This window comes from Lampetra planeri, chromosome 37, assembly GCF_965212315.1.
Source record: "Lampetra planeri chromosome 37, kcLamPlan1.2.h2, whole genome shotgun sequence".
Classification (NCBI taxonomy): domain Eukaryota; kingdom Metazoa; phylum Chordata; class Hyperoartia; order Petromyzontiformes; family Petromyzontidae; genus Lampetra; species Lampetra planeri.
Window position 1 is genome coordinate 3602378 of NC_136143.1, and position 27992 is coordinate 3630369.

Sequence of the window (27992 nt, forward strand, 5' to 3'; positions counted from 1 at the left end):
TAAATTTGAGAGACAAAACAGACACGAAGACACAAGACAGACGCTTGTCCGTGTCTGTGTCTCTCTCAAATTTAGTTCTGCGCGATGACTGCTTGTGTTGCAATCGAAACGTCGTATTCTATTAAATTTATTTTCTTTCTACGTGACTTTACCGAAAGAACCAAAGAGTTGAGTCAAACTACTTTACTCTGCTGTGGTAATCCAATGAATGCCCCCATTCGCGGCAATATGGAAATTCCAGCCTGCCTCAGGGCCGCCAACATTTTGACTTTGCTGTGCTGGCATTGTACTGTACAGCTGTTGTCACCGAGGTGAAATACATGACCGTACAAAATCCACAACACGTATCGAGAATGTCACAACGCAATCCCATGCACGTGTAGATATTAATTTGAGAGATCCATAAGAGGTTTTTTTTTGGTTAAATCACGAAAATATAAATGTGTCGTGAAACCCGCCACCGCCCGACAGCAAATTAGTAAGTTTTGTCACGTAAACAGAACATGCCAATTAGTTACTAGTCCAGCTAACCGGTGTGATGCAGAGTAAACCCACAACATTTACTAATCAGTTTCCCTGGTTTGGGAGGAGGGGGGAGGGCTTCGTCTAGCAGTGAATTGACCATGGGCGATGACCTTAAACGTGCTTCAATCAGGAGGCGAGATTAAACAAAACTATAGAATCGTTCCAGCCTGTTATTTGAACACATTATTTGGTGACACTGCTGCTGCTGCGTTGGCAGTAGTGCACAAGTACAAAAAAATACAAATATATCAACACCTTCGTCAACAACAAGAGAGAAAAATATATAAAATAGGTGACGTTTCAGGCAACAACAAGAGAGAAAAAAATATGTAAAATAGGCGACGTTTCAGGCAAGCATCCTTCTTTATGGCACATCTGTGGTGATGAATGTCATCACCACGTGACGCACAGCTGACGCCTCGCGTGAGCTCGTCACGTGGCGCGACCCAAGCGGCGCATGCGCACTGTGTGCCCCCCCCCCATCGCCCCCCCCCCCCACCGGTCCCGTCGACTCACAAACACTGTGCGAGCACCCCTACGAAGTCGCACACTTGGGCATCGCCCAAGTAGTGCGCTCGTGCCATTGGTCGATTGACGTACACATCGGCGGATCGCGTCCAATCGTGCGCGAGCTCGCGGGTCACGTGCGCCGGCGCCGTCAACTAGAGCTTGCGCCAGGGGGGGGGGTGTGGGGTGAGATCCTGGACGCGCTTCGAGGCGGAGGACGAGGAGGTGGCGGTAGTTGGGGTGGCAGCAGCGGCGGCGGCGGTATCAGCGAGGAGGCGGCGGCGATAGGGGAGCCTTGAACCCGGCGGCATGGCAGATCAGGCGATCGGCGGAGGGAACTGCGGGACAAATGTGGACGGTGAGTAGCGGGGGCCGCGGCGTGACGTGTAACCCCCTGTCATTCGCCCCAGCGCCCCTCCCGACCCGACCACCATGCGGCCTACCGCGTCTCGGCCGGCCGAGGTGCCCCAAGACCCGGCCGCCCCCACTAGTCCAGGTCGGTGATTCACCCCGGCGGTCGGGATCGTGTGGGTAGACCCGTGACCCGAGCGTAGTGCTCCGCGTGCTGTTTTATTTCCGGTTGTCATTCAATTGTGTTCTTTAAACATCGACCTTTGAAACGTTGCCGAGACGAAGCTCTCTGCGTCTAGTGGTATACAGGACATGGTGGATAAAAGCCGATACTGGACATATATGCATAATGTATTACATTTTCTATGTTATTTGACGGTAACGTTATTACTAATCGAGGGAATCTTCACCCAGTCCAAAGGCATTTGTGGAGGTTCCTTCTGCATTGCGATGTTTGGCCGGTTTCATTATCCGTTACGACTTTCGCTTCGTGGTTGAGGAAACCGGGTTACCTGGAGAGTGAGAAAAAAAAACTCCCACCTCTCATTCCAGCGAGATTTGAGAGTCTCACGATTCCCTACCTGGTCCATCAACTCATTCTGCCAAAGTTCTGAAATTGATAGCTCAGGCGGCAAGCGATTGCTGTTGCTTGGAAGCGATTCATGATTCGGCATCAGCCATGGTCAATCCGCTGCTGGATTGAGGCCTCCCTAAGCCATCTCCTGTACAAATACACCAAATAATCCTGCATTGTAAATTCAAGATTCAGGGTCTTGGAAATTATTAGATTAAGGCTCGAACTAAGCTAATTTGAGGCAATGGAAATAATACGCCGATTATAACCCAGCAAGATGCAAGACATTTATCTTGTACAGTACTCAATTCATGACAAATGTATTGCCCAGGCAGTAGGTGATGCTGTAGGTTTTTTTTACGCCAAAAGCTGAGACTGCGAGGTTCGTGGTCCAGGTGGTGATCAGGTCAAGCCTCGTAGCCTCACGTGGCAATTTAATGCCGATATGAATACTCGTCGTGCGCGGACGAGGGATATTCTGGGAGCTACAGGGAGACATCGGCAATCCACCATTAACTGCACCCACGTGTCATCGAAATATCAACTCAAAACGATCATGATGTGTGGTATGACTTTATGATAGTTTTTTTTTATATGTTTCTTGTAGGGCCTTTGTAAACTTGAACTTGGAAATGTGTGAACATTTTGGTAGTCTGGTGATAAGATACGTTTCTTTAACTGCAGGGAATCTTCATGCAGTGTGGTTGCCACTATTGTAGGGCGGGGGAGTTTTGCTGTATTATTAAGCAACTTGCGAGGTGTGCCTTGGATACAGGATAATTGGAGCGAGGGTGCCGAGTTACAACGGCCAGGCAGAGTATATTATTCATGTCTGTAATACAGCACATGGTTCCAGCCACATTGGGGGGAGTTCACAGATAAGCAAGGTAGGACTAAACTTGTCTCAAGCCTCTCGAATAATGCCTCAAGTTTTGAATAACGATTCAATATGAAATGTTCCGAAAATCACAGAGCCTCTTCTTGGGGTAATTGCTGAAACCAACAATGACACTTTACAATACACAATGGAAGTTTATATTTTTAGCTCTTCATTAATTAATCATTGTATGAGAGACATTCGACGCTGTGTCGGTCAGAATCCTTGTTTGACCATATTTCACGATGCCAGTCAGTGCAAGTTGGTGAAGGGGTTGGGCCCAAGGGCTGGTGCTGATATCACGTTCCACTGATATTGGCCATAGCTGGGAATTGAACTTGGCTCCCCGGGTACATAGCACGGTGCGTTAACCACTGCGCCACTACCTTAATACTCATAATGGTTGTGTTATGTGAGGAGTCATTATGAGAAAGTATCAATTCTCTCACTGCTTTGGCGAGCGTGGGACAAGCGCTCATCACCATTGGCATCCCTGAGCCAGTGGTGGTAGGTAAATCATTTTCCTTGGCAGGGGCTAATCTTTCTATAGGACTGGTTGAGTTGGGGAGGCATTTCCTAACTGGGAGCTGAATAGCACTTCCGTATAGGACGTCAGGCAGGCAGCCACACTCAAACATGAACCTTATCGTTATAAAACAATAACTAACAATGTATATGGTTAACTTTTAGAGGTGACTGAGCATGCTAAAATTATAAATACAGTGTTGTCTCCTCACATTCCCCCACCTACCCAATTATTGCAACTCAGGTACTTGTAGTATTGATGGATATCATTTACAGGCCGTTTTGAAATGGTAGACCTAATGTTATCATGGGCTGGAGGTTCCCCACCCATTCTGTTTGTGTTCAATTCTTGTCACAGCCGTACGTCTGCTAACTATGATAATTCATGCGAAACGGTCAAAAGTGAGCAATCGGAGCAAAGCCAGGTTTTCACTGGAATTGTAAGAGGAGAGAATGAATGGCCCAAAGGCTCTTTGTGTTATAACAGATGATTTAGAACGCTTGTGATGCAATCATTATCTCGCGTCACGTCAGGACAAGATACTGTAATGTCAACAGGGTAGAGCTTTTTCACTTTCTCTTCAGCTGTAGCCAATGTTTGAGGGCAATGCTGCAGATTATTTAAAAGTAGGACACAAAATTAGCTTGGGAAAAACATTTACTTGTGAAGAGTGTAAGCAACTGGGGACATGTTGTCTTGTTCACTTCTGAGTGCGTATGACTATATGCACGTGGTTGTTCAGTTTTGTGGGATGAACACTATTAAAGGGTTATGGTTCTACTATGTATAACCACATGTTACCATTAATAGCAGCATAAGAGCTGTATATATCGCTTTACTGGCAAGGATCGTGTGGGTAATTTGCAGTGCAGTGTGTGTTGTTGGCTTGAGAGGCTTGTAGGGCAACCCTGTCCACAGTACTTTGTGTTTGAGCACAGCTTTTCATTCCTACAGTGAAACCTGACATGAATACACATTACAATGTTGATTTGTATATCATCTAAATTTTACCACTTCCCAGGACACTGTACAGAATGTTTGGCATAGTTATTTTATAGAGATCAAGAGTCGTGTCGTAGTCAGAAGGGAAAACGGCAAGATATTGATCTTGGACTGGAACAGGGGCAGGGAGTCCAAGGGTAACATTTACTTATGATGTGGATGTATTGCATGTAAGAATCGATAAATCATTACATGCATAATAAACCGAATACAAATAAGATTAACACACACTGGCACAACAGCAGTTCCATTTCCCATTTTACTCAATAATAACTTGGAATTTAACATTTTTATTCTTTGGTAAATTATTAACTCGTATTTCCATCCCCAACTCCTTTTGGCGTTCTACCCTGAACCCGCTTGCCCGGCGTAGGTCACGACCCCTAGGTGGGGTGTAATCAGAGGAGAGCCGCTCGGTGAGCCCTCTTTTGGAACCGTGCTGCTCACGATGGGAAATTAACCCAGACGATTGTGACAAGGGCCGTCTCATTAATTGACGATTCTAGAAACGTGTAGTGGTGTAGGCTGGCGAGTAGGGTGTGTGCTAGTCGACGCAGTGGATTGCTGCGTTTGCTGGCTGTGGGTGGATGTGCCCCTCACAATCGGTAAATTGCACTCATGGCCACAGCTAGACAAACCATTAAATAATACACGTGGCGTTACGATGCTGATGTAAAGTGCCTGCCCCAAGGCATGAGCATTAGACTTAATGTAATGGTGGGCCTCTGGTAACATGTAATGTGCAATTGATATTGGCTCTTAAAGATGATGAAAATACTTTTGGTTACTGCTTTTATGGCCCTGCCCCCTGTAAGGAATTTCATTAATTCGTGTGACAATTTTTGAACTTCTGGCCACGGTCTGTTATTGAAAATTGTTCTGAATATTTGATTATCTGGAAGAGAAAGTGTGAGTCGAAGCCAAGAGGACATAAGGACGTCAGCCAATGAGACGTAGTTAAGAAATCGGCTCATGTAAAGTGGATTATTATTATCTCAGGATCGTGAGATTGTGGGTATTGGAGGCCTTCATCCAGTGGTGAATTCACCATTGCTGCTGCTGATGATGATGATGAGAAAGTCCTCCGATGTCTTACAGTCTCCTCATATTTTTTTGTCTGTTAACTCATAATTGGAACATCGGTGCTCTAGAGAAGTCATGGCTGCTGCATAAGAGGGTGTTCGGTCTAGTGAGGCTGCCACAGTTTACTAGCCACAAATACAATTCAGCTGTTCGTAAAGCTGGGCTTGTACAGAACACCTGGTTAGTTGGAATGATGGCCGATGGTCAAGAATAACAGGGCAGTGGCAGTCAAGGAATGCGACGCGTCAGAGAGGACGTCCATCCGAGGATATGGAGTGATGAAGTCTGCTTGTGTACATAAGTGCTCGGTGGATTATTACAGTACAGAGATGGCGATGGTTTAAGGAGGCATTTATCCAGCAGTGGATTAACCACGGATGATGATAATGATGGTGAAATCAAACACACTCGGCATGTTCATTAACACTGCAATAACAGAACTGTATATACAATAGGTTGACATTTCAGACGGTGGTCCCTTTTTTAAAGCAGAGGGCAAAGAGACTGATTGGCATTGATGGAGCCTGCACTTTGCTGAACGTTGAGCCTCCTCGTAATGAAACATTCATGAGTGGGCCAACCAAGCTATACTCTTCGTAATCTAATCAGCCTGCTGAGTGATGATTTAATGCAGCCAGCAGAGCTTCTATTCAATTGCATCAAGCGCTCAATTCTCACACCTACACATCTGGGCACTAAAGGTATGCGAAGCATTTGGTAATTTTGAAAGAGTTATGTACAGTGCAGCACACTCGTCATGTCAATATCATAATCGTGAAATCCACTAAGTGTATGACAGGCCGCATAGCTAATGTCAAGGGTGTGCGCCTCGACAATCTGGTATGGCTGGATGTTTGGGAATGATGAGTGGGTGTAGTGCCTTGTCAAGTAGAGGCAAGTGTAAGTTCTCATGCGGGTAGAGTGGGTAGAGAGCTTCTCAGATTGTGCACGACACCACCACTTTTCCACGCAATACCACAATTGAGCGGGGGTGGCCGGTGATCAGTGAGCACTGTTGGGTACACTTATCAAGTTTATTTATTCCAGAAAACTGGACAACGGAGCTCTCGGTGCTAGATTACAGCAGTGAGAATGACAACATAGCAATGTTGCCATTCATTCTCTTGGGTCTCTCACAGCCAGCCCCTCGGTCATAATAAAATTCTGGCGGTCGGTCTGTTTCAGCAAATCTAAGAGCCAGTTCACCGTGAATACATTAAATAACATCCACGCCAACGAGGTCTTTTTCTTCAACACTGCTTCCTCTTGTGTTCGTTCAGAACCGCTAAGCTGCTCGTGAATGCGCGGAGCAGAATTCCAGAGGAGAGTGCAGTTGGGACCGTAGAGCTCTCTGTTGATGGCTGCGACCAGAGTTGAGCTTTTCCTTGGGTTCAGGAACACCGTGTGATTGTAGACTATTCCCGAGCGTAGCAGAGTTTTCAGATGATACAGTGCGACCCACTACGGGGTTATTATTTATGTCGTTAGTTCAGGGGACACTAACCGCCAGATTGTTGGTTATGAAGTAAAATATCGCCATGGACGGAGAGATGTGCTGTCCCTATAATGCCCCTAGAGATGAGATTTTCTGAAGAATAGAGTTGCATGCCCTAGTCCTATCTTGATGGGCTGGTTTTAATGCATGCCTATTATTATGGAAAGTGGAAATGCCTATGCCACATGTTAAGGTGTGGATAGTAGGCATGTAATGATTCATTATGCTCATGATACATATATCGGATCATTGTGTAGTGACATAGTGCTAGCTGTTGGCGAAAAAGGGGAACTGCGGTGTACGGCATAACTGAAGTCAGCAGGCCACGATATACACTAGAGGGGGACATCTAGGGGAAAGGTCACAGAGGGGGGCCCATCGAAAGCCTCTGGAACCCGCGAGTAGGTTCCAGAGAGGGGGCGTGGCCGGGGCGGAGCGAGGCCCCGTTGAGAGTAAAAGAAGGGCCCCTGTGAGGGACCTCGGGGCTGTTGCTGGAAGTGGGATCGTCGTTACGATCTCGTCGCTGTCGTCTGGTCGCCATCGTCGCTGCCGCCTTCACTCGATATTGCGCTGCTCGATAGTTGTTGGCTGTCTCCGTTCAGCGCCGTCAGTGTTAGACGGTTAGTGTTGTGTGTAGGCTAGCAACAGTAATAGTGTGTACCCACGTAGAGTTGTGTATAGGCTAGCGACTGTAGAGTGTGTACCCACCTAGGGTGTATTATCCGGATGGTGATCATTAAATAAAAGAAGTGCCTCCAAGTTTTCCTGTCTCCGAGTTGAGTCACTACATTGGGCGTCAGAAGTGCTAAGAAAAAGAAAATTCTGAATTAAAGCTTTCGTGACTGCATGGATTCATATTCTTGGTTCTTTCGGTAAAGTCATGTAGAAGGGAAATAATAAAATAATAATAAAACATTACATTCTCACGACGTTTCGGCCACAACACAAGCAGCCGTCTTCAGGTGAAGAACAGGGCTGTTAGAAAGACATTCCTCTGTTGATATGCAAACTCCTTTGTCAAGGCTCTCTCCTCCTCCGACCCAGCTTAAAAATACGCTGCCAAGCTTAGCAGTGTTCATTAGGATGCTGTCTTTCCGACAGCCCTGTTCTTCACCTGAGGACGGCTGCTTGCGTTGTGGCCGAAACGTCGTGACAACTTTATTTGATTATGTTTTATTTTTATTATTTCCCTTCTACGTGACTTTACCAAAAGAACCAAGAATATAAAAGAAAATTCGTCATGTTAAAAGCAGCGAAAAGGAAGAGCCCACCGGTAGTGTCCTCGGAAGACGACGGGGACGTCACCCCACCAACAACCCCGGCATCCGTGACCCCGGTCATCTGTCCCGAGGCTGCGGCACCTGCGGAGCAGCGGGAGCAGGACACTGGCCCCTCGCTGCCGCCAGGCCGACAAGGGGTGGTGTATTATCCCGATGGTGATCATTAAATAAAAGAAGTGCCTCAAAGTCTTACTCTCTCCGAGTTCGGTCACTATAATTTTATGGGAATCTATTATTTAAGAGGCATGCAAGTAACATTAAAATTTTATCCGAACTTTACGTACCAAACATTTCAAAAAGAAACCTGGTACAAACGAGTCTAAAAACAAGACGTAACCTGTTCTTGATTTGATTTATGACCCAGAATCACTTTAGTTCCTACAATAGCACTGAGGTTGGGTGCGGGAAGGTAAGTTGTCACAGGCCTCAACATGCCAAAATGTGAAAACTTAGTCCGTGTCTTCACTGTGACTTGCGACATGTGATTGAGTTTTTATCATTATCGGGGACCACCTGGGTCTCTCAGTCCCCATGATCACGGTCGAGATAACGGAACCCGGAGCAAAACGGCTCGAACAAGCCGCCCGTGCGTGTGTTTGTGTAAAACACACGGCCTCCTACCTCCCCTACTCTGTCGGTCTTCTCCGCCATGTGAGGACAAAATGAGACCGTGGCTTCTCTTTAACTTCACGAAGCGGCCACTTTGAGAACGTCACCGCGTTAGACCCAACACAGGCCGCAGGCACTTTGACACGCCCAGGCTTATGCACTGCAAGCTGCTAGGAATGTGACTGCTCATGGATTTGTCATTTAAAAAAGGAATTTGAAGATGCACGCACCGAGCCGTGTTTGTGAGAATATTGTTTTATGAAAATTAAAACTGTAAAAGGAAGATAACCAGAGACAGAATATACAAATGCGATAGTGCAAGCAATACAAGAAGCAGTTAAGTTCACTTGTGCCCTCAAAATTGTAACAATTTGAAATGTAAAGTTGCATCATTATTCATTTGAACTAATTGTTTTGCTCAAGATACACGAGTGGAATTGTGCATGTGAGAATGTATTCTTGAAGATTTATGAAGATCATATGCAAACAATGGACATGTGTTATACTCATAAGATGTTTACGCTTATGGAGCAATATAAGACTTTGCAAGGTACAAGAATACACAGATGACAATGACAAATGATCGTGTAAAACACGATATTAAAAGTAATAGATCTGATCATTCAAAAGATTGCGTTGTTGGGTCAATTGTTACGTCCCAAGTTACAAGGCGTGGAATCGCCAGTCAAGGAACGCAGGTATCTGGCAATTGAAGACTATTCTGAGCCCTTGTGCTCTCACCTGGTTATACAAAAATAAACTTGAAACATGAACAATGGGTCAATATTTATATGCCCATGAGAGCCGCCACTCTTGAGGCTGCTCTGCGACTGAAGTTGTTTTTTCGATGGCTGCGAGTTACAAGGAGCCCTCCGCTGCCTTCACAGAGCTCCAGCGGCGCGTCCGCGAGCTGGAGGAGAGCCAGGCGTTGCTTCTTAAGGAGAAGCAGCAGCTGGAGACCGACTTCAGCCAGAAGAGAGCCAAGTTCAAGGAGCTGTACCTCGCCAAGGAAGGTGAGCAGACGGCATTAGACAGAGATGGCACGGACAGTGGTGGCATAGTCTGCTTTTCTGGCCGTTAAGTGGGGCCGCATGTTTCACCTTGGTACTGCACACAATGGAAAACGCATGACCTACTCACCCGTAATGCGCCCGGTATCATCTGATGCTGGAAGCTAAGTAGGGTTGAGCCTGGATAAGCGCTTGGAGGGGCGATCACAGTGCTGAACGGGCATTGTGTGCCGCGGGGGCCTATGCTTTGGGTAGCGAAAGGCAGAGTGGCACATTTCATTGTTGTATTCTACTTCTCTGCTGCGACGTCTATGCGATCTGCCTGTAGGGCTATATACCCCCCACAACCCGCGTGGTTTGTGGAGGCCGTCATCCAGCAGTGGATTGACAAAATGGCTGTATATGTGCGCACACTGCTCAGTGCTCGAAGTGCTAATTTTCCAAAGATTAATGAGGTTGAATATGATGTAAATGCATGCTCCTGGAGCCGGATGGTTGTAGTGGATGATCAGACAGTGGAAGTCTGCTTGTCAACTTTACAACAACTTTTGGATCCAGCAGAAGAAAATAAATGACGGCGAGGCATCGTAAAATCACCAACCATGTCCAAGATGATGTCTTAATATTGATATAACCTAATTTGGGGGCAGGAGGCAGAAGGCTTCTAAGCAACAGCCAAGAGTGTGTAACCGCTGGCCGATGGTGACCAAGCACGTGTTGGTGTGTCCGCCGCGGCCGGCACACAGATGAACTGAAGCACAGCCAAGCACAGCTGACGACCGCGCAGGAGGAGGTGGAGAACATCAAAGCGGTCGCCACGGTGACGGAGAGCACCAAACAGGAGGCGCTGGACCACGTCCGCGGACAGTGGCAGGAGGAGGTGGCCTCGCTGCAAGCCGCCATGAAGGGTGAGTGTGTCGGAGCGTCGAGCTGGCACCGCCGAAATCCTGGGTTAAAATCCAGGCAGTGTGGTGAGTCCATGGTTTCAGCCTAGTTACAAAACACACATTACTAGATTTTTTTTGTTCTGCACCTAATTTGACTAAAACATATTAGTATGTCTCTCGTATGGTAGAGCTGGTGCTGCTGGACCAGATGTCACTTGAATGTTTTTCGGAGGTATCTCTGATATCCGTTTCTGCAGGCCGTTCTCGAACAAAGGGTTGCAATGCCCTGGGAATAGGAAATTGTAGGATAACATATTTTAGTGTTTTTGTAAGTTCACCCTTTGTGGCGAATGGTAGCTGTTGTTTTTCCTGTTATATGGGTGCTGGCCACACCACTTTCGTTTGTCAAGCCAGCCTTGATAGATGCTCGCTTACAGCACTTGCACCAACATCTTACATAGCTGTGGGGGAGATCTTTGTCTTTATTTGTGTCGAACTGGTCGATAACGTGGTGCGGGTGCCGTGCTGTGCGCGCGCCACAGAGACACTGGGAGACTACGAGATGCAGTGGCACGCGAAGCTGGATTCGGAGCGAGCGTCGTGGGCGCAGCACCGAGAGAGCTGGGAGCGCGAGCTGGCGGACCTCCGTCGGCAGCTGGCTGAGAGCACCCAGGAGGAGAACCTGGAGACGGAAATGAAGAAGGTACAATGGGGCAAGGGGGGGCTGCAGGCACGCAAATCCAGAGGGAGTGGGGTACGGGAGAGAAAGGAAGTGTTATATTAATTGTTAGAAATGCTATCGCTTGCAACCCATTGTCAATCCATAGAGAGTATTTGGCTGCTATATATTTCCATGTAATATGACACTGTTGAGCTATCATTTGTGGCCAGGGCACTTCTGCAAAAGAGCTATCTGTACAGCTCAGTGGTCCTAACCTGATCAAATAAAAAATTGTTTAAAAGTTAAATTTACTGCTCGATGAAGGTCTCCCCATGTCGTGTCGGGGGGAGGTTTGCGCATTATGCTAACCACTCTTATCATTTAAATGACACAGCCAATGAACAACAGAACGTGGACTGAAATAAATTATGATAATGCTGCTGGTGATCATTTCTACAAATGTGGGGAAGGGTGGATGTGAATTAATCATAAATGCACTATTCAACAGAAGGAAATAAGCGATGATGAGGTGTGATGACATCACCGGCATTGGGCACGATGACCTCTTGAGCTGATTGGTGGAGACACAGGGGCGCGAAAAGCATTTTAGCGCCGAGGATGATGGTCGGCTTTACGAAGGGCAAATGAAGGAACGTTGACGACGTTGGCGAGCGGCGTTAATGGAGGGGGTCCACGTCTGGGACGTGCTCGTGGGAGGCGGATGACGAGAGCTGTCACCGTGGCAACCACAGGCGCAGGAGGATGCGGAGAAGCTGCGCTCGGTCGTCATGCCGATGGAGCAGGAGATCTCGAGCCTTAAGTCGCGACTGACAGCCGCCCAGGAGCACGCGCGTCAGCTCGAAGACTCGCGGGTGAGCCCCTGTCCTCATGCCGAGAACCCAAGCCCCCTGTCGTGCCATGGGATCGATGGCAGAGCCTGCACATAGGCACTGTGTAAGTCTCCGCTGCCGAGACAATTTGAGCTTTGTGCGTCGCTGCGCTCCAACCACTGCCCATCCATCCCCAGGTATCGCAGACAGCGTCGCAGGCGGAGGAGGCCGAGTCTCGCGAGGAACTGGGCGATAAGGTGCGTGCTCCGCTTGCTGCTCTCTCTACTTGGCCTGCGCGAAAATCCGCGCATTTTACTCACCGACTTTGTGTGCGCGTCTGACGCCGCCCATAACTCCTTCCGCTGGGGCTGCCCCCGCTCTTTGTCTCCTCCTTGTGCGCCGTGGCCAGGTGAAGGAGCTGAACCATTACCTGGAGACGGAGAAGGCGTGCCGCACCGACCTGGAGATGTACGTGGCCGTACTCAACACGCAGAAGACCGTGCTGCAGGAGGACGCCGAGAGGCTGCGTCGCGAGCTGCACGAGGGTGCGCATCCCGACACGCCATTTCGTGTGGCAGACGGCCAGTCTGACAGTGGTGTCGTAGTTGAACAGTCGCGTAATCGCGTCACCGTGTTCTAAGTATGTTGTTTAGCACATGATTGCCAATGCTGGAATCGGCACACGTTGGGTTTGAGGTGTAACTCGGCTTATGGAGAGGTGCGTGTGTGCGTGCCGCGCAGTGTGCCGTCTCCTGGAGCTGGAGAAGCAGCAGCACGCGCAGCTCAAGCAGACGTGGCACCGTGCCAACGACCAGTTCCTGGAGAGCCAGCGTGCGCTGGTGCGTGACGCACGGCGTCTGCAGGCGGTGCTCACCGCAGAGCAGCTGCGGCAGGTGGAGGTGCGCCGGCGCAAGGAGCAGGTGCTGCCACCACCACCACCGTTGTTACCAACATCACTCTGCCACTGCCAACAGTGCTGCCACTGCCACCACCACACCACCACCATTAACACCATTATCACTACTACTACCACCTTCACCATCATACCCACCATTGTCTCCACCATTGTCTCCACCATACCCACTATCATCCCCACCACTATCATCGCCACCACCATCAACGCCAAAACCACCACCGCCAATACCACCTCTACCACTGTCACCATCACCAACGCTGTGGTTACCACCATTACCACAATCACCACCACTACCATCATCACCACAGTAGCACTTCCTGACTTCCCATCTGGGAGGTTTTCTGGCAGTTGGGTCTGGTTAGCTGGTTGGCTTAGATTACTATATGTGTGTGGGGCTACATTCTGGGCAGCAGAGGGCAGTATAGCGGAATCAGTTGTGCTGTAATCTCATGCACTCATGCTCCTCATCTTCACTAACCCACACTGACAAATCTGATGAAGTATGGTCAAATTACCCCCACCACCCGGAGGGAATGATTAACAAGTTACATGTAGGTCTATATTCAGATTAGTTTACCAGGAAATGGTTGAGTTGATGTGTGGTGGATTACTTCAGTGCCACTGTTAAACTTTCTGAGTTCACTAAACTGCGGCCGATGGTCTCTGCTCAGTGTTTCTGCAATCGCACGCTCGGCCTTCTTTGAGTTTTCCACTCTTGAAGGCCGTAGTGGGCGGGTCTGCCGTGAGACGTGCAGATGCCATTTAATGTGGACCACAGTTTCCAAGGTAGATTAAATGCCGGAGGTACTTTTGTGAGATTATGTAAACACTTTGATTGACACACAAACATACCTTACCTGTACAGGTTAAGTAAACTTCAGAGAGATTATTGGGCCTTAACAAGTGAACTTTATTTAAATGATGCCCCCTCTGCTTGCGAGGAGCAGTTATTATTGAGTATTTGCGTGGTCACGATTGACTGCCTTTTTATAAAGAATCAAAAGTCAAACGTGTTATTCGCTTTTTCGCGTGGACACGTGGTGCTATAAGCGTGCGTGTGTGTGCGGCCGTGCACGTGTGCAATGTCAGGTGGAGGAGAAGAGGGAGCAGGAGAAGAGGCAGAAAGTTAAAGCTGCTGCGGCGAGCGTCACCAATGAATCCCACCCAAAGTCCAGCCTCTCTGCTTCTGTGGACGACGTAAGCTGCCGGGGCGCCTCACACGGAAATCCACATGTTTCATATAATGACTGAAAATGAGTCCGAAGACTCTCTCTCAGGGGGGGGTCCTTTATTGTGATGTTTGGCCAACGCCAATGACATTGTAGGTTTTGAGTTATGGGAGGAAACTGAAGAGCCCAGAGGAAGCCCAGGCAGAACGGGGAGACGACGTACAAACTGTGCAGCGAAAATTCCGGAGTCGAACCCGGGTTGTCCTTGCTGTGAGGCACAAGTGTTAGCACTGCACCACCCTGCCGCCCTGCTACAAATTCACACATCCAACCGACCTGACCAATTAACCGCCCGCACCCAATGCGGTATTTGTGCTTGATGTAACTAATTTTCTATAGATCTTCACACATCCAACCTTTTCACTTGTATAGGAGTCTGATGTAGGAAGTACTGTATTTAGGCACCACTTATTGAAGTCCTGAATGTTTTTAAAATGTAAAAAACGTGTGCCATATTCTCCCAATTATAAGATACTGTGGGAGAGCAAGACATGCTCCAAACTTGTACCCAGTGTCAAGAAAGTTATAGAAATGTGGTCTCGCACACACACACTTACCAGATTACAAGACGCACTTCCAACTTTTGTTTTAAAATGTGGGGGGGGGGAATTGTGTCTTGTCATCTAGAGAAATACGGTAATATTTCACGTGTTACAAAATCTTTACGGTTGATTTGACAGGTGCGAACGCCGCTGCCGCAGTCCGCGAGCCCGGGCAGCGACGGCTTGCGGCGCGTGCAGTCGTCCGACAGTCTGGGGGCGAGGGTGGTCGTGGAAGGGTCAGAGGCCAGGGAGCACGCGTTGCCACCCCCGGACCCGAACGGCGCCCAGGCCGCCCTTCCCCACGAGCATCTGACGGCGGCGGAGAAATCTGGCTCCGACAGCAACCTCGACGAGATGGACTTTGGCCCCATGGTGAGCGCCGACCTGGACCTCGAAGGCTTCGACACTTCGTCCGTCACGTCCGAGCTGTCCAACTTCATCCCGGACGGCGCTCACTCGATGATGTCGATGGCGCCGCACGCGGAGGCCCTGGGTGCCAGTTCGGTTGACGGGGGCGCTGCCGTGGTGCAGGGGCCCGCAGGGTTCATGCTGACGAGGGCGCAGGAGCTGTCCATCAAGGCCCGCACGCCCGAGCAGGAGGAGACCGCCTCGCTGCTCTCCACCGTCACCATGGTCTCCACGGAGACACTGTGCGCTCTGCCTGATGGGTACCGGTTGGTCAGCGAGCGGGAATGGGACCTCTTGCAGGAGGAGGTGAGACGATTGCGCCTCTGCGTTCGTGGTTAATCGCCCAATCTGATTTAATCGCAACACCTTCATGATGAATGCCCTATCGGGCATGTTTATTTTTTTGGCTGCCACTGCTTTCAGTGATTCGGCTTTCGCAGGACACATCGCTAGATGGGATAATCCGGTGGAGATTTTACGATGAAAGCATCTCTGGTGCAGGTGCTGGGTGGCAGCAGGATTGTGAGAGATGGCAACTGATTTGGCGAGGTCTTCACCCAACAGTGGGTTGATCACCGCTGATAACGCTTGTGTATAGTAGTTGCGTTTGACATGGTTGTCCTCCCCAAGCTGTCGCCACTACCTCTCACGAGCCTGGCAAGCTGAGCACTGGAGCTCTGTGTGGGTCCTGACGGTGTGGTGGTGCCACCGTGCGTCTCTTCGCTCCGGCTTGCAGGTGCAGAAAGCGGCGAGCAATTTCGGGCGCCCGTGTGACATGTGCTCCAACTACGAGCAGCAGCTCCAGACCATACAGGCGCAGGAGGCGGACACCAGGGACCAGGTGTGATGCCCTCTTGATTGGTGGCTCTAAACACAGTACTTTTCCCTGTAGTGCTCGTGGTGTTGTATTTGTGCCTATTTCCTTTTTCCAAATACACGTTACCTGTCCCATTTGCTGCGAGACCGTTATCCGTGCCTTCATCTCGTTTTGCCTAAACTACCGCAACGATCTCCTTTTAAGGTCTCCCCTATATCTCGCCTCAACTCAATATGATGCTCCACAACACCACCGTAAATTTCGATCACACGGCCCATCCTCGGATCCCTCCACTGGTCCCCAATCCATTCAACTAGAAATTGGCCAGCAACATTTTAAAGATCGCCCAGCCTCGGTGAGCTTTGCCGTCTCTCCGGCAGCTCTCGCCCCCGTGCAGTGTCACTCGCCCGAGGACGACCGTGCCGCTCGCGGCTCGTCGCGACGTCGCCCCTCGGGAGGCCTCGTCGACTTTCGCGTGTAACCGATGGCGGTGGCTGTTTACACGTTGCAGTTGAAGAGACTGCACACCATGCTGCGCCAGGCCAACGAGCAACTGGAGAAGGTGGGCAAAGAGCGCGACGAGCTGGAGGACGCATCTCGCCGCTCCGCAGAGGATTGTGCGCAGCAGGTATGCCACCTCGTTGCACCTCTTCTGAGGCTGTAATGCACCGGAGCCCGTGAATGATGCCCGGCCGTGATAGACCCAACGCAGAATATTCCTGGGTTTGATCTTCCACGAAGCTTATCGTTCACTCTCAATCGCATCCACTGCACAACCATGGCAGATGCAGATACCCGATGCACAAATTGAAAAGTAAAAAGTCTCCAGTGTGCGACGGTGGTCATCCAGAACGGACCGTACAACATATAACAACACAATGTCCGATCCACAAATACAAAGGAGACCTCAGCGATACGATCTGCTGCTCCTGACGCGGTTGTCTGGCTTGAGCACCTGAATGTGAAATTGTAGTTGTTGCTCTGCATCTACATCAGCCACACGAAAGAGACCAAAGTCGGTTAAGGCAGTTGTCGTCGCCACTTGCGACCGTTGCTGCCACGTTTTTGGTTGTAGCAAAAATGTAGTTGCCCGTTTCTGTACAGATCTGATTGATGCTTCCCCCAGATGAGAAGAGGTCACATAACCACCCCGAGGTTTTTGTGCTGTGTAGACCAATAATTGCTCATGGAATACACTCTTCAGCATCCCTGTGTCAAGTTTCCAGAGTTAATTCTCATGGTAAATGCCCCTGTTGATGACCGTTGCTGATAACGACTGGAATCGTATTGCATGAGTGTGTTAAGGCTTTTTTTAAGGTGCCTAATCTCTGCACTTTCGTTGAAATATTAAGTTGTGTACTTTATTGAAAGCTGAAACAAATTGTAAAAAAATGTTCATATTGAAATGGGCAATTTATGAAATATACAGCAACCATTTGATTTCCAGGAGCAGTCCTATGAGAGGTTCAGATTTGCCGGGACAGATAATTAGCAGGTCGAGTGCTGTCATTTGTTGGGCGTGGGCTTAGCCCATCCTGGTTCTTGCTATTGCTGCAGGGTCAAGTGTCAATTTTATTTTGTTTAACCTTGGCAAGGAGTCAAGAGGCCAGGAAAGAGGAGACTCATTCGCATCGTGACCTGGGTCACCACCATGACAAAAGGAAAAAAAAACTAGTTAAGTACAGCAATGGAGCAAACAGAAATGAAAACAAAAACAACTTCATCACTGAGGAAGCAAAAACACTGCACGAACACAAATCAATGCCACATAATTAACTCCCTGCAGCGAAAGTAAGCTGGGGCAGATTATCCCTTGACTGATCTGAGTACAGTTACAAATAAAGTTACCGAAATATTAAACGAACATAAGGTGACCATTGTACTAACATGTAAACAGACAAGGATATGGCGCTGTTGCTGATGGTGCTACTGGAGCCACTGACTGGGGCCCCTCTTTTCAGATCGTTGCGCTCACGGAGCAGTGCCGCACGGCGGAGGCTCTGCTACAGGAGCTGCAGCAGAAGTTTGTGGAAACTCAGCAGAAGGCCTTGGAGCAGCTGGTACGCGCTTACGGGACATGCCGAGCAAACGCACTTTACTCAACGCGCTTAAGATTGACGATGCACTGCGTGAACTGAAGGCATAACGAATAACGAAATGCAAATAATTGTCGCGATTTATGGTGGCGATTCGATTAAAGAATCTCACCATTCCACCCTTAGTCAAAACATCGGCTCGCCGAGCCTTTACCGACCGTCTGACCCACAGAATAGCAGTTAAACAACTCGTCCCTGTAGAGCGAGAATTCCACCGTGCCGTCGCTCAAGAGGGCGCCACCACGCCTCCCCGTGCTCTGTGTGCCCGGCAGGCGGTGCTGGCGAGGTCGCGCGAGCAGGTGGCCGAGGAGCTGCGGCGGCTGCAGGCGGACAACGACAGCCTGCAAGGCAAGCACTCGGTGCACCAGTCCCTGCTGCAAGCCGAGGGCTTCATCATGCCATCCGTGGTGCAGGTGAGCAGCGTCGAGAATGCGGACGAAAGGGGGCGGGAGCGCATCGTCGCCCATCAGCCTAGATGACGGCAACATGCCGTAGTGCGATCGTGATATGCCGGACAGCCCCTAAAAACCCGTCCGTGCATAGCTACACATTGGTAGTCTGATGAAATGGCCACACATCTTTTGAGCTGGTGGTCTGTAGAAGACTAAATGGTTATGCGCTTTTAAATATAAATTGAAAACTAATTTCTTAAGAACTACTTTGTGTTTAGTTAGTTGTCCTTCCCCCCCCCCCACCTCCGATTAGCATGGTTGACTACGTACGGCGCGAAAGAAGTTGAACATACGTACATAGATAAGTTACATCCTCCACTGAGCAAAACGGTGGTTCTGCCCCGTGGGTGTAGGAGCTGCAGGCGCTGGTGTCGCAGTACCGGCGGGACGTGGTGGCGGTGCGCACGGCGTGCGAGCATGCGGAGGAACGGCTCCGCGCAGAGATCCTCTTCCTGCGCGAGCAGCTGACGGCCGAGCAGGGCACCAAGGACAACCTGGAGTCGACACTACAGCTCGAGATCGACACCTACAAGGAGGAGATCGGTACCGTCTGCTTCTGTCCATCTTGTGTCATCCACGTAACTGAGGGTTGATGCCCATGACAGATGCTTTCCATCTTGGCACTGTTCAGCGTCTCTCACGGAGAGTCCCATACAAGGGATCCTTTTCCTCCCCTTCCTCTCTTCCCTTCCACATTCCCTTGCAAAATCATCTTTGTCTTATCTTCAACATGACCCTCTTCGGATGTTCAGCCATTCTCTATCAGCGGATGCTTACTGACAAGTATTAAAACAGACAGCGTTCCCTCGTGTAGTCTACACAGACTGTTGGAGAAAGTGCTCTTGGTGAGCACCGATGAAAGCTAGAATGGCGCACGAGGTGGTGGTGGTGGTGGTGTGGCCAGCACAGTCCCTGGCCACCTTTGTCTCCCCATTGCTCATGTTCATACCGCGCACCAATATCACGAGGCGGCATTCTGAACAGCGATCTCAATTTCAAAGTGATTAAAATCTAAGGGTGCTGCATGTGGGCTGTTCGTTGGATGGGGCAGACTCGTGTATAGTCTGGTATCATGTCGGAGGAGGGCCTCTGAATTCATGACTTGACATCCCTTAAAATTCATATTTTATCCGTTTTAATAAATACTGAAATATTGAGATGACAAAAATGGGGCTTAATTTGTTGCTATCCATCGCGTGACACTTAACGTTGCCTGGAATTCATTAAAACTACGCGTTCCAAAGAACCACAAATACTGTTTGCGCCTGTGTCTTTGTCACCCGGCCGTTCTGATCATACTGTCCTTTCTTCTCGCCTGTTCTTGCGTCCCTTGCTCTCTGATCCGTATGGATTGGCCCAGATGTCTTAGAAGGTAACCACGGAGTTTCTTTACCTTTGCTTTTGCAAGCGGCAGTGCTCGTCTAGCCAGGCGTGCCTGACCGTACCCGTCCATGTGCTTTTTCGCAGCCTCCATCACGAGCATCCGCACCGAGGTGGAACGACTAAAGAGCTTGAAGGAGGAGGTGCGTGTTCACACAGGTGCCATGCACGGTGACATTGCCTTGCCCTGGCCAGGCAAAGTGTGCCATAAAAATACACCGGTTATAAACGGGACGCTGCGCATCCACGCGCGTCAGTTTGAGGACACACTGTTATTACCACGTGGTCCGGCATGTCTGTCTGTCCGGTGGCGTTGCTGCAGTCGTCGAAGTTGTTATATAAGTTGTCGTGGCGGTGCCGTGTGCGCCACACAGCTAGAGAAGTCCGTGCAGGAGAAGAGCCAGCAGCTGGAGCGGCTTGAGCAGGCGCGGCGACAGCTGGAGGGGCAGCATCGCGAGGAGCACGCGCAGAGGGTGAGCGACGCACTCGCAGATACACACATCGCGGGGAGCTCCAGCTCCGGTGGGTGACACGCACACTCGGAGCTCCACACTCCCTGGGAATGTGATGCAGGGGTCAGTGGTAGCCAACCGTGCTGATTGGAGGTGACTTTTAAAAACCAAATAATAATGGTCTAAAAAACACATTGGGGTTTCTCCCCCAAATAGACATCTTTCAGTTGTTAATTTAAAGTGCAATAACATTTACTTTTTGTACTTTTTATCGAAACTTTTAAATAAAATGTACATTAAAATATGAATGACAGGGCCACTTCATTGACGAAAAATTATGACTATAGATCCCAACTTGGCAAAACAATATTGAACTTTGTCAAGCTGGAAAAGAGAGGGAGGGGGGAAACGAATAAACTCGTGACAGTGTAACCCGTGAACGCGCAGCCAATCCTACTCGCTTTACCCAGAATGCACTTGCGCGCGGGCCTCTGTCTACAGCTCAAGCTGGAGGAAGTGGTCCGAGAGGAGAAGAGCAAGACCCAGCGATTGCAGAATGAGCTGGACACGAGCGAGCAGGTGCAGAGGGACTTTGTGAAGCTCTCCCAAACACTACAGGTGAGACTGAGCATGCCGCCACACGCTGCTGGCCAGGCGAGTCCAGGATGGGCCTGTCGTGAGTGAGCTCCGGTCTCTCCCGCGTTGACCCTTGGGCCGTGTGGATTTTGTAGGAGTCCAGGTGGGTGAATTCGGTAGAAACAAGCGACAGTTCTTATCACACACGACGTTGGGACACGAGCAAGTGGCCAGTGTCTGAAGGGGCCTGCGGTGAATGCATTTATTTAGAATTGTCCTTTCCCCCAAAATAAATAATACGGTGCAATTTATAGATGCTCTACGATACAGTGGGGTTAGAGTTGTGTCGGAGACGGTCATCGGTAGAGGAAAAAAAGTAAGGTCTTGGAAAGGATGTTCAGCAAAATGCGTGGTTCATTTTTTATGTATTTTAGAAAATACAATAAACATGGCAAATGTCTCGAGCAAAAAGATAATCGTGAAAGGTGCTGCTGGCGCCGCACCATAATAATTGTTTCTGCCGTGTTTCCACGCAGGTGCAACTCGAACGGATCCGTCAGATGGAGTCAATGGAGCAGGTTCGCGAGATCCTAAACAGCACTGACCTGTCGGACGTTAGCCAGCTCCCCGACACGTGACGCTGTGCTCGCACCCCTCCCGTCCAGCACCTCCGTTCCGGCTCGTGAACCCGGCCCTCCCGCGGTGGCGGCGTGAGTCTCCAAAAAGATGAATCTCGGCGAAGCAACCGGACTTGGGTGGTTCCCCACTCGCCGATGACCTGGACTGCGATGGGACCTTGTTGTTGCGCGAGTGGGCGGGCGGGCAATATGGAGGAGCCCGAGTCACCGACCCCTGCACGCACTTACACTAGACTGACCGTGCCGGTTCTGCCACTCAAGTCAGCCCCATTAAGGTCGGAGGGGTCAAAGAAACCCGACGACAAAATTCTCGCCTTGGCAGTTTGTGGCGGTGACGTTGGGAGCACAGGCCCGAGAGCGCTGCACTCATTCTCTGCGTGTGGTTCCCCTCTTCGGCCCACCTGCCTTGGCCCCTCTTAAATACATTTTCCTTACCTCGTGACATTATTGGGAGTAGTGTGTGGGAAGGATGGTAAAACTGCTATGTAATTTATTTAACTCTAATGATGTGTTGACGCGTAAAACTGATTGCTCTTCCGCTCCATCGCCGAAGCCAACGCACTCTGGCTCCGTCTCGTCTTAATCCGGCCACGAAGTCAGCGTCGTGACATCGCCCCGGTGCGCACGTGTGTGCGGCAACGTTTGCTCCACTGAGCAGCGTTTTCGGTGAATGTGAAGCTCATCCTAACGATGCTGCCGTTCTTGTGCAATTCGGACGGTTTTCCTCGACTATGCGGTGCCCCAGTACATCCGTGTTCCCTGGTGTAGATACTGATTGTTGCATTTGTGGGGTTTTTGATGGAACGGCATTGACAGCACTGTTAAGAGTCACTTCACCCTATTGGGCTAAAGGCCACAGGCACTTAACACATGGGTGTGGTGGCGGTCAAAACGTTTGGAAGATGAGAAAGTGAGCTTCACCGATTCTAACGTTCAGCTAAATTTAAAGCTCCGTATTCATGTAACAATCGCACAGTTCTGCATGACCATGAAGAGGAGCGTCTACAGGGAAATGCGTAGTAATAAGTGCACACAATATCACACAAGGGGTTGTACAAAGGTTTTAAATGCAGGGCACTGGATGCATTCGCCGACTAATGATTTAATAAAGTAGCCCCAAGCCTCGTCGCTTGTTCTGTAATGTGATTCACACGCACGAGCTTGGCACAAATGCAAGAAGGCGATTAATCATATTGTCAGTTTGCCGTTTTCTAACCGCGTTGACCGCCCTTCGTGGGTCCCGTGCTGTTAAGAGGGGGGGGTAGGGGAAGCCGTGTGTAGGGGTCAGGTCTTGACCCTTTCGACAGGCGATTGTGTAACCCATGGACGCCCTCCCCCACTGCACATGCTCCCGTGCCCCCCAGGGAGAAATCTGACAAGTTACATTCAGATAACCCATGTTTTGCTGAATTGGTACTGAAATATGTAAAAATGGTATCTGTAAGTGTCCTGTAGTCCTCGCAAGAAAAATAAACATATACCACACATTGCATGTTGGGTCATCCCAGTGCCGAAAACTGGCAGTGATGAGTATGTGCAACTCATGTCACAGGTTCACGCCGATGGTGGAAATGATTGTTTAATCTCCTCTTGTTGCTAATTAAGGCATCTGCACATTTTATCCAAAATCAACATTCAACTTAACGCACCAACGCTTGATTTTGGGAACCTTTTACCCTACCATTGGTTTTCTATCAATAAAACATTTATGGAATCCGATTCTGCTCAGGTCCTCGTTGGCATCGAATAAAGTCCGCTTCGTGATGCGTGTTGATCACTTATCATGGTCTTACATGTTGCATGGCGGTTCGTCACGCGACAAGAATTGTTGGAATGCACAGCACCACTTTGGGTAAAAGAGGTCACTCGAAGTGGTCTCTGAAGTGTGTACTGTATGTGACAATACGTCCAAGGGCCAAACTCTTTAACATGGTGTGTTGGTATTCTGCGAAGTCCCCAACGGACACTTCATCTCGTGTCACAATGCCAGATTTTAATCTGGAGCAGATGTCTAACTTCTAACACCCAAAATCACCCACACTGGTGCCAGGGGAAGGAGAGAAACGTCTCCGATCATTACGTTCCATGCCAGGCGCGCGCACACAAAGTGGTGGTCGTGGCCGCAAGGCGTTGTTTCGGAACGGGGCGCCGTTCCCATCCCGCACGGCCTGCGTATCCTGCAGATGCGTGGGCACTCGAGCGAGTCGTGGTGCGGCTTGAAGCCAGTGAGATTTCACAACTGGCTTGGGAAAGTGAACTGTTTGCTCAACTCGCTGTCGCGTGACCCACGGTGATAGCGCAGCGGAAGCTGACCCCAGAGCAGCCATGCAGCACGTGGCCCTGGACACCGCGAAAGCATCGAGTCACTACTGCTGACGGCCGGATGTTTTGCCATTTCCTTCCCTGCCACCCGCATGCTTTCGAATAACAACCATTGGGACACTGCGCAGATGCGGCGGCCGCTTGGCACGCGACACTGGTGAGGCAACGATGGTGAGAGTTGAACAAAAAGGTCGCGACCGTTACGTGTTGTATAACAATGTTCCTTGTTTTGAAGGATTAGGCAACAGCGCTTCTCGCCCCGAGAGGCATGGGAGGGAGGGAGGGTGGCGGCAACGTGGACACCGTGCAGGATCAATTTCAAATGGGCTATGGGAACGGACAGCATCGTGTCGCAGTGACAGAAAAAAACACGACTGCTCTGCAACGTGAAATGCGTGGCCAACGAACAAAACACTTAAGACGCTACGTGAAACCAATGCCTGACTGCAAAGACAAATGTCCCCCGTGTAGCCTTCACAAACTTTTGGGGCAAGTGCTGTTAGCGAGCACCTATGAATGCCGCCACGGCACATGAGGGCGGTGGGTGGCCAACACCACGCCCGGCCCCCTTTGTCTCCCCAGTGGCGATGTTTACACCGCACCAGGTACTCGTTTGAGGCCGAGTCGACCTAGGGGGGGGGGGGCCCGGGACCGGTTCAAATAATCGTCACCGGTGTTGGCCGTGAGCGAGAATCGAACCCGGGTCGCCGGGTTCAGTAGCGCACCGCGCTAACCGCTGCACCGCCGCTCCCCACAAAACACTCGGACGCGACATGAAACGTCGGACCAACGGCGCGTGTTTGGAATCGTTGGGCCCCCCACATCCCCCCGCCAACGCTCCACGCTTACCGAGTTACCAACACGAACCAACTTGCCTGGCCAAGCAACAACTGAAAGTCGGTGTAACTTACGTGCCCCTGCTTAATTGGTCTTTCGATAATTTACCTTTAAAAAAAGTCTGGCCGTGTCTCGCACCCCCCCCCCCTAATCCAGGGGATGTGTGGATGAACTCGAGGTTAAAGAGCCACTGGCGTAGAGTTTACAATGGGCCTGGCGGGATCGGGGATACGTTTTCCGAGTTGTGCCCCCACGTTTAGAATGGACATCACGTGTTGGGGATATTTAGATTATTTGGCTGCTATAGATCTCCACGTGATAAGCCACTTCGTTGAGCTATCGTTTGTGATGACCAGATCGCTTTTGAAAGAGACGCTAAGAGCTATCCTGTGAGATAAAAAAAATTGTTTACTTTTGTTTGTATATTTTTTAATGTTTACATTTCCTATACTTTGCACTCCTGTAACGGGTTCCGGAGACATTTGTAGAGGTAACTTCTTTATTACAATACAACACTCCCAACAGTCCTGATACTCTGTTACAACCTAGGTACACAGCCTAGGTACACAGCCTAGATACTCTACTCTGGCTACGCTCTGGAACTCGCCCTCACAAGGTCGTAGAGTCGGGAGTTCCAGAGTCCCACCACTGGCTCTCACAACATCCCAGGGTCCTCAGATGGCTGGTCTTGTGTCTTGGGTCTTGAGCTACGACTGGCCCTGATCGTCCAGGGAGCTCCCCTTTTATGCCTAGTCCAACGAGGGGTGGGGCCGTGTGCGCCACCAGACATCCCACAGAGCACACACAGCCCCCCCCCCGTTGGCGGCGCCAAGAGGCTTAAGCGCCTGGGAACCCAACGCCTGGCGCCAAGAGGCTTAAGCGTCTGGACCCGCCTGGGAACCCAGCGCCTGGTGCCAAGAGGCTTAAGCGCCTGGTCCGCCCAGGGTCCCAGAGCCCCCAGCAGCCCCTCCCTTCTTATGTCACTACATTACTCCCCTCTATGTAGCCTCCAGCCGACCCGGCTGTCAAAAAAAAATACAATTGTACAATAAATTATTTGTTAACCATCAGAATGAGTGTGTGACAAATCAAGAAAAAAAAATGAGAAGAAAGCGCCTCTCCCCCTCCTGTGGTCACCGATGCAGAACAACACTGTATAAACACATAAATGCAGGATGAACGCACGCCCCAATCGCCCACTATACATGATGGCAAGGTGAGTGGTGTCGCATTGGGACGAGAGTTCGTGGGCGGGGGTCATGAAAATCGTTTGAGTTGAGCGAGTCCGAGTGGCAGGTCCATCGGTCGCGACGGAGGCGGGAGGGGACCGACGACCCGCTGTTGCACTTGTGTCCTGGGTCGCTGATCCCGCGGGCAAGCTTGTTCCCGCTGGGTCGGCCGTGGCGGGTTTCATTCCCAAGCCACCTGAGGGCGGAACAGCGGGACCTGCCCGAGAGTTAGAAGCAGCATCATCGCGGCGCGGCTCGTCAGACATGTCGCGCTCTCGGCCCCGGAGAAGTGAAGGAGGTGTGTAGGGTTGAATGTAAGGTTTTAGACGTGACAGGTGCACGAACCAACGTCGCTTGCCATGCTGGATCCTGACACACTGCGGGCGGAGAACGCGAATAATAACAACCGGGCCTCTCCAAGGCTTAAGCAGTTTTGAGGAAGTAGCCAATGGTACCTGCGGGCAGTGGAGCCAGGCGCGATCCCACTTCTGACACCAAATGTAATGGGTTCTGGAGACACTTGTAGAGGTAACTTATTTATTACAATACAACACTCCAACAGTCCTGATACTCTGTTACAACCTAGGTACACAGCCTAGGTACACAGCCTAGGTACACAGCCTAGGTACACAGCCTAGGTACACAGCCTAGGTACACAGCCTAGGTACACAGCCTAGGTACACAGCCTAGGTACACAGCCTAGGTACACAGCCTAGGTACACAGCCTAGGTACACAGCCTAGGTACACAGCCTAGGTACACAGCCTAGGTACACAGCCTAGGTACACAGCCTAGGTACACAGCCTAGGTACACAGCCTAGGTACACAGCCTAGGTACACAGCCTAGGTACACAGCCTAGGTACACAGCCTAGGTACACAGCCTAGGTACACAGCCTAGGTACACAGCCTAGATACTCTACTCTGGCTACGCTCTGGAACTCGCCCTCACAAGGTCGTAGAGTCGGGAGTTCCAGAGTCCCACCACTGGCTCACACAACATCCCAGGGTCCTCAGATGGCTGGTCTTGTGTCTTGGGTCTTGAGCTACGACTGGCCCTGATCGTCCAGGGAGCTCCCCTTTTATGCCTAGTCCAACAAGGGGTGGGGCCGTGTGCGCCACCAGACATCCCACAGAGCACACACAGCCCCCCCCCCCCCCCGTTGGCGGCGCCAAGAGGCTTAATCGCCTGGGAACCCAATGCCTGGCGCCAAGAGGCTTAAGCGTCTGGACCCGCCTGGGAACCGAGCGCCTGGTGCCAAGAGGCTTAAGCGCCTGGTCCGCCCAGGGTCCCAGAGCCCCCAGCAGCCCCTCCCTTCTTATGTCACTACACTCCTATCGTGTTTTTGCATGTGTTGTAACATTCTGACCTGCCCCACCTGGACATTTGTGAAAAAGAGCTTTATTACTCATCGGATTCCTCCAGTATTCTGATTCAGTTCTATCTTGATTTGAAGCTTTCGTGACTGCAGGAATCCATACTCCTTGGTTCTTTCGGTAAAGTCACGTAGGTAGAAAAATTATAGATCAAGACGTTTCGATCGAAACACAAGCAATCGTCATCAGATGGGACAACCACATCAAGAAATCATACATTCACGGGACGGGGACGAGTCTATTCGCAGGACAACAACTGTTGATCTTATGAGTAACGTTGTTCTTCATCTTGGTATTTTCCTTACCACACGTGGAGTCTGCTCTCCTGGTCCCAAGTTCTCCACTAAATCCCCTCCCTGGCCATCTCCACAAGCACCCCAGAGCCCCGACGTATCCTGGTCACAGTACTGTGCTCGTAATGGAGGAGAGGTGTGCACTCAGATATAGAAGAGAATGAAGATGCACTTCGCCAGTACACACAGGACATGATTCGAGCCCACACGCCGC

General features: G+C 50.2%; 1 protein-coding gene across 1 annotated transcript; it reads left to right on the top strand.

Moving 5' to 3' along the window:
• Nucleotides 1-1214: 1214 nt before the first annotated feature.
• RABEP1 (rabaptin, RAB GTPase binding effector protein 1) lies at nt 1215-23213 on the top strand. The gene is made up of 19 exons (XM_078611794.1): nt 1215-1390; nt 9717-9842; nt 10586-10747; nt 11269-11429; nt 12140-12259; nt 12415-12474; nt 12627-12762; nt 12959-13137; nt 14223-14330; nt 15043-15618; nt 16049-16153; nt 16641-16757; nt 18091-18189; nt 18498-18638; nt 19031-19220; nt 20145-20200; nt 20432-20530; nt 21011-21127; nt 21622-23213. Exons 1-19 carry the CDS (start codon nt 1342-1344, stop codon nt 21721-21723), a joined length of 2703 nt encoding a protein of 900 aa, XP_078467920.1. The 5' UTR covers nt 1215-1341; the 3' UTR covers nt 21724-23213.
• Nucleotides 23214-27992: the final 4779 nt, after the last annotated feature.

What these genes read in the sequence shown, in the direction of transcription:
- RABEP1 (XM_078611794.1), top strand. Translation starts at nt 1,342, where the DNA reads ATGGCAGATCAGGCGATCGGCGGAGGGAACTGCGGGACAAATGTGGAC. An exon ending in GCGAGGAACTGGGCGATAAG is followed by an intron (nt 12,475 to 12,626) that starts GTGCGTGCTCCG and finishes CGCCGTGGCCAG; the next exon opens with GTGAAGGAGCTGAACCATTA. An exon ending in GCGTCGCGAGCTGCACGAGG is followed by an intron (nt 12,763 to 12,958) that starts GTGCGCATCCCG and finishes CGTGCCGCGCAG; the next exon opens with TGTGCCGTCTCCTGGAGCTG.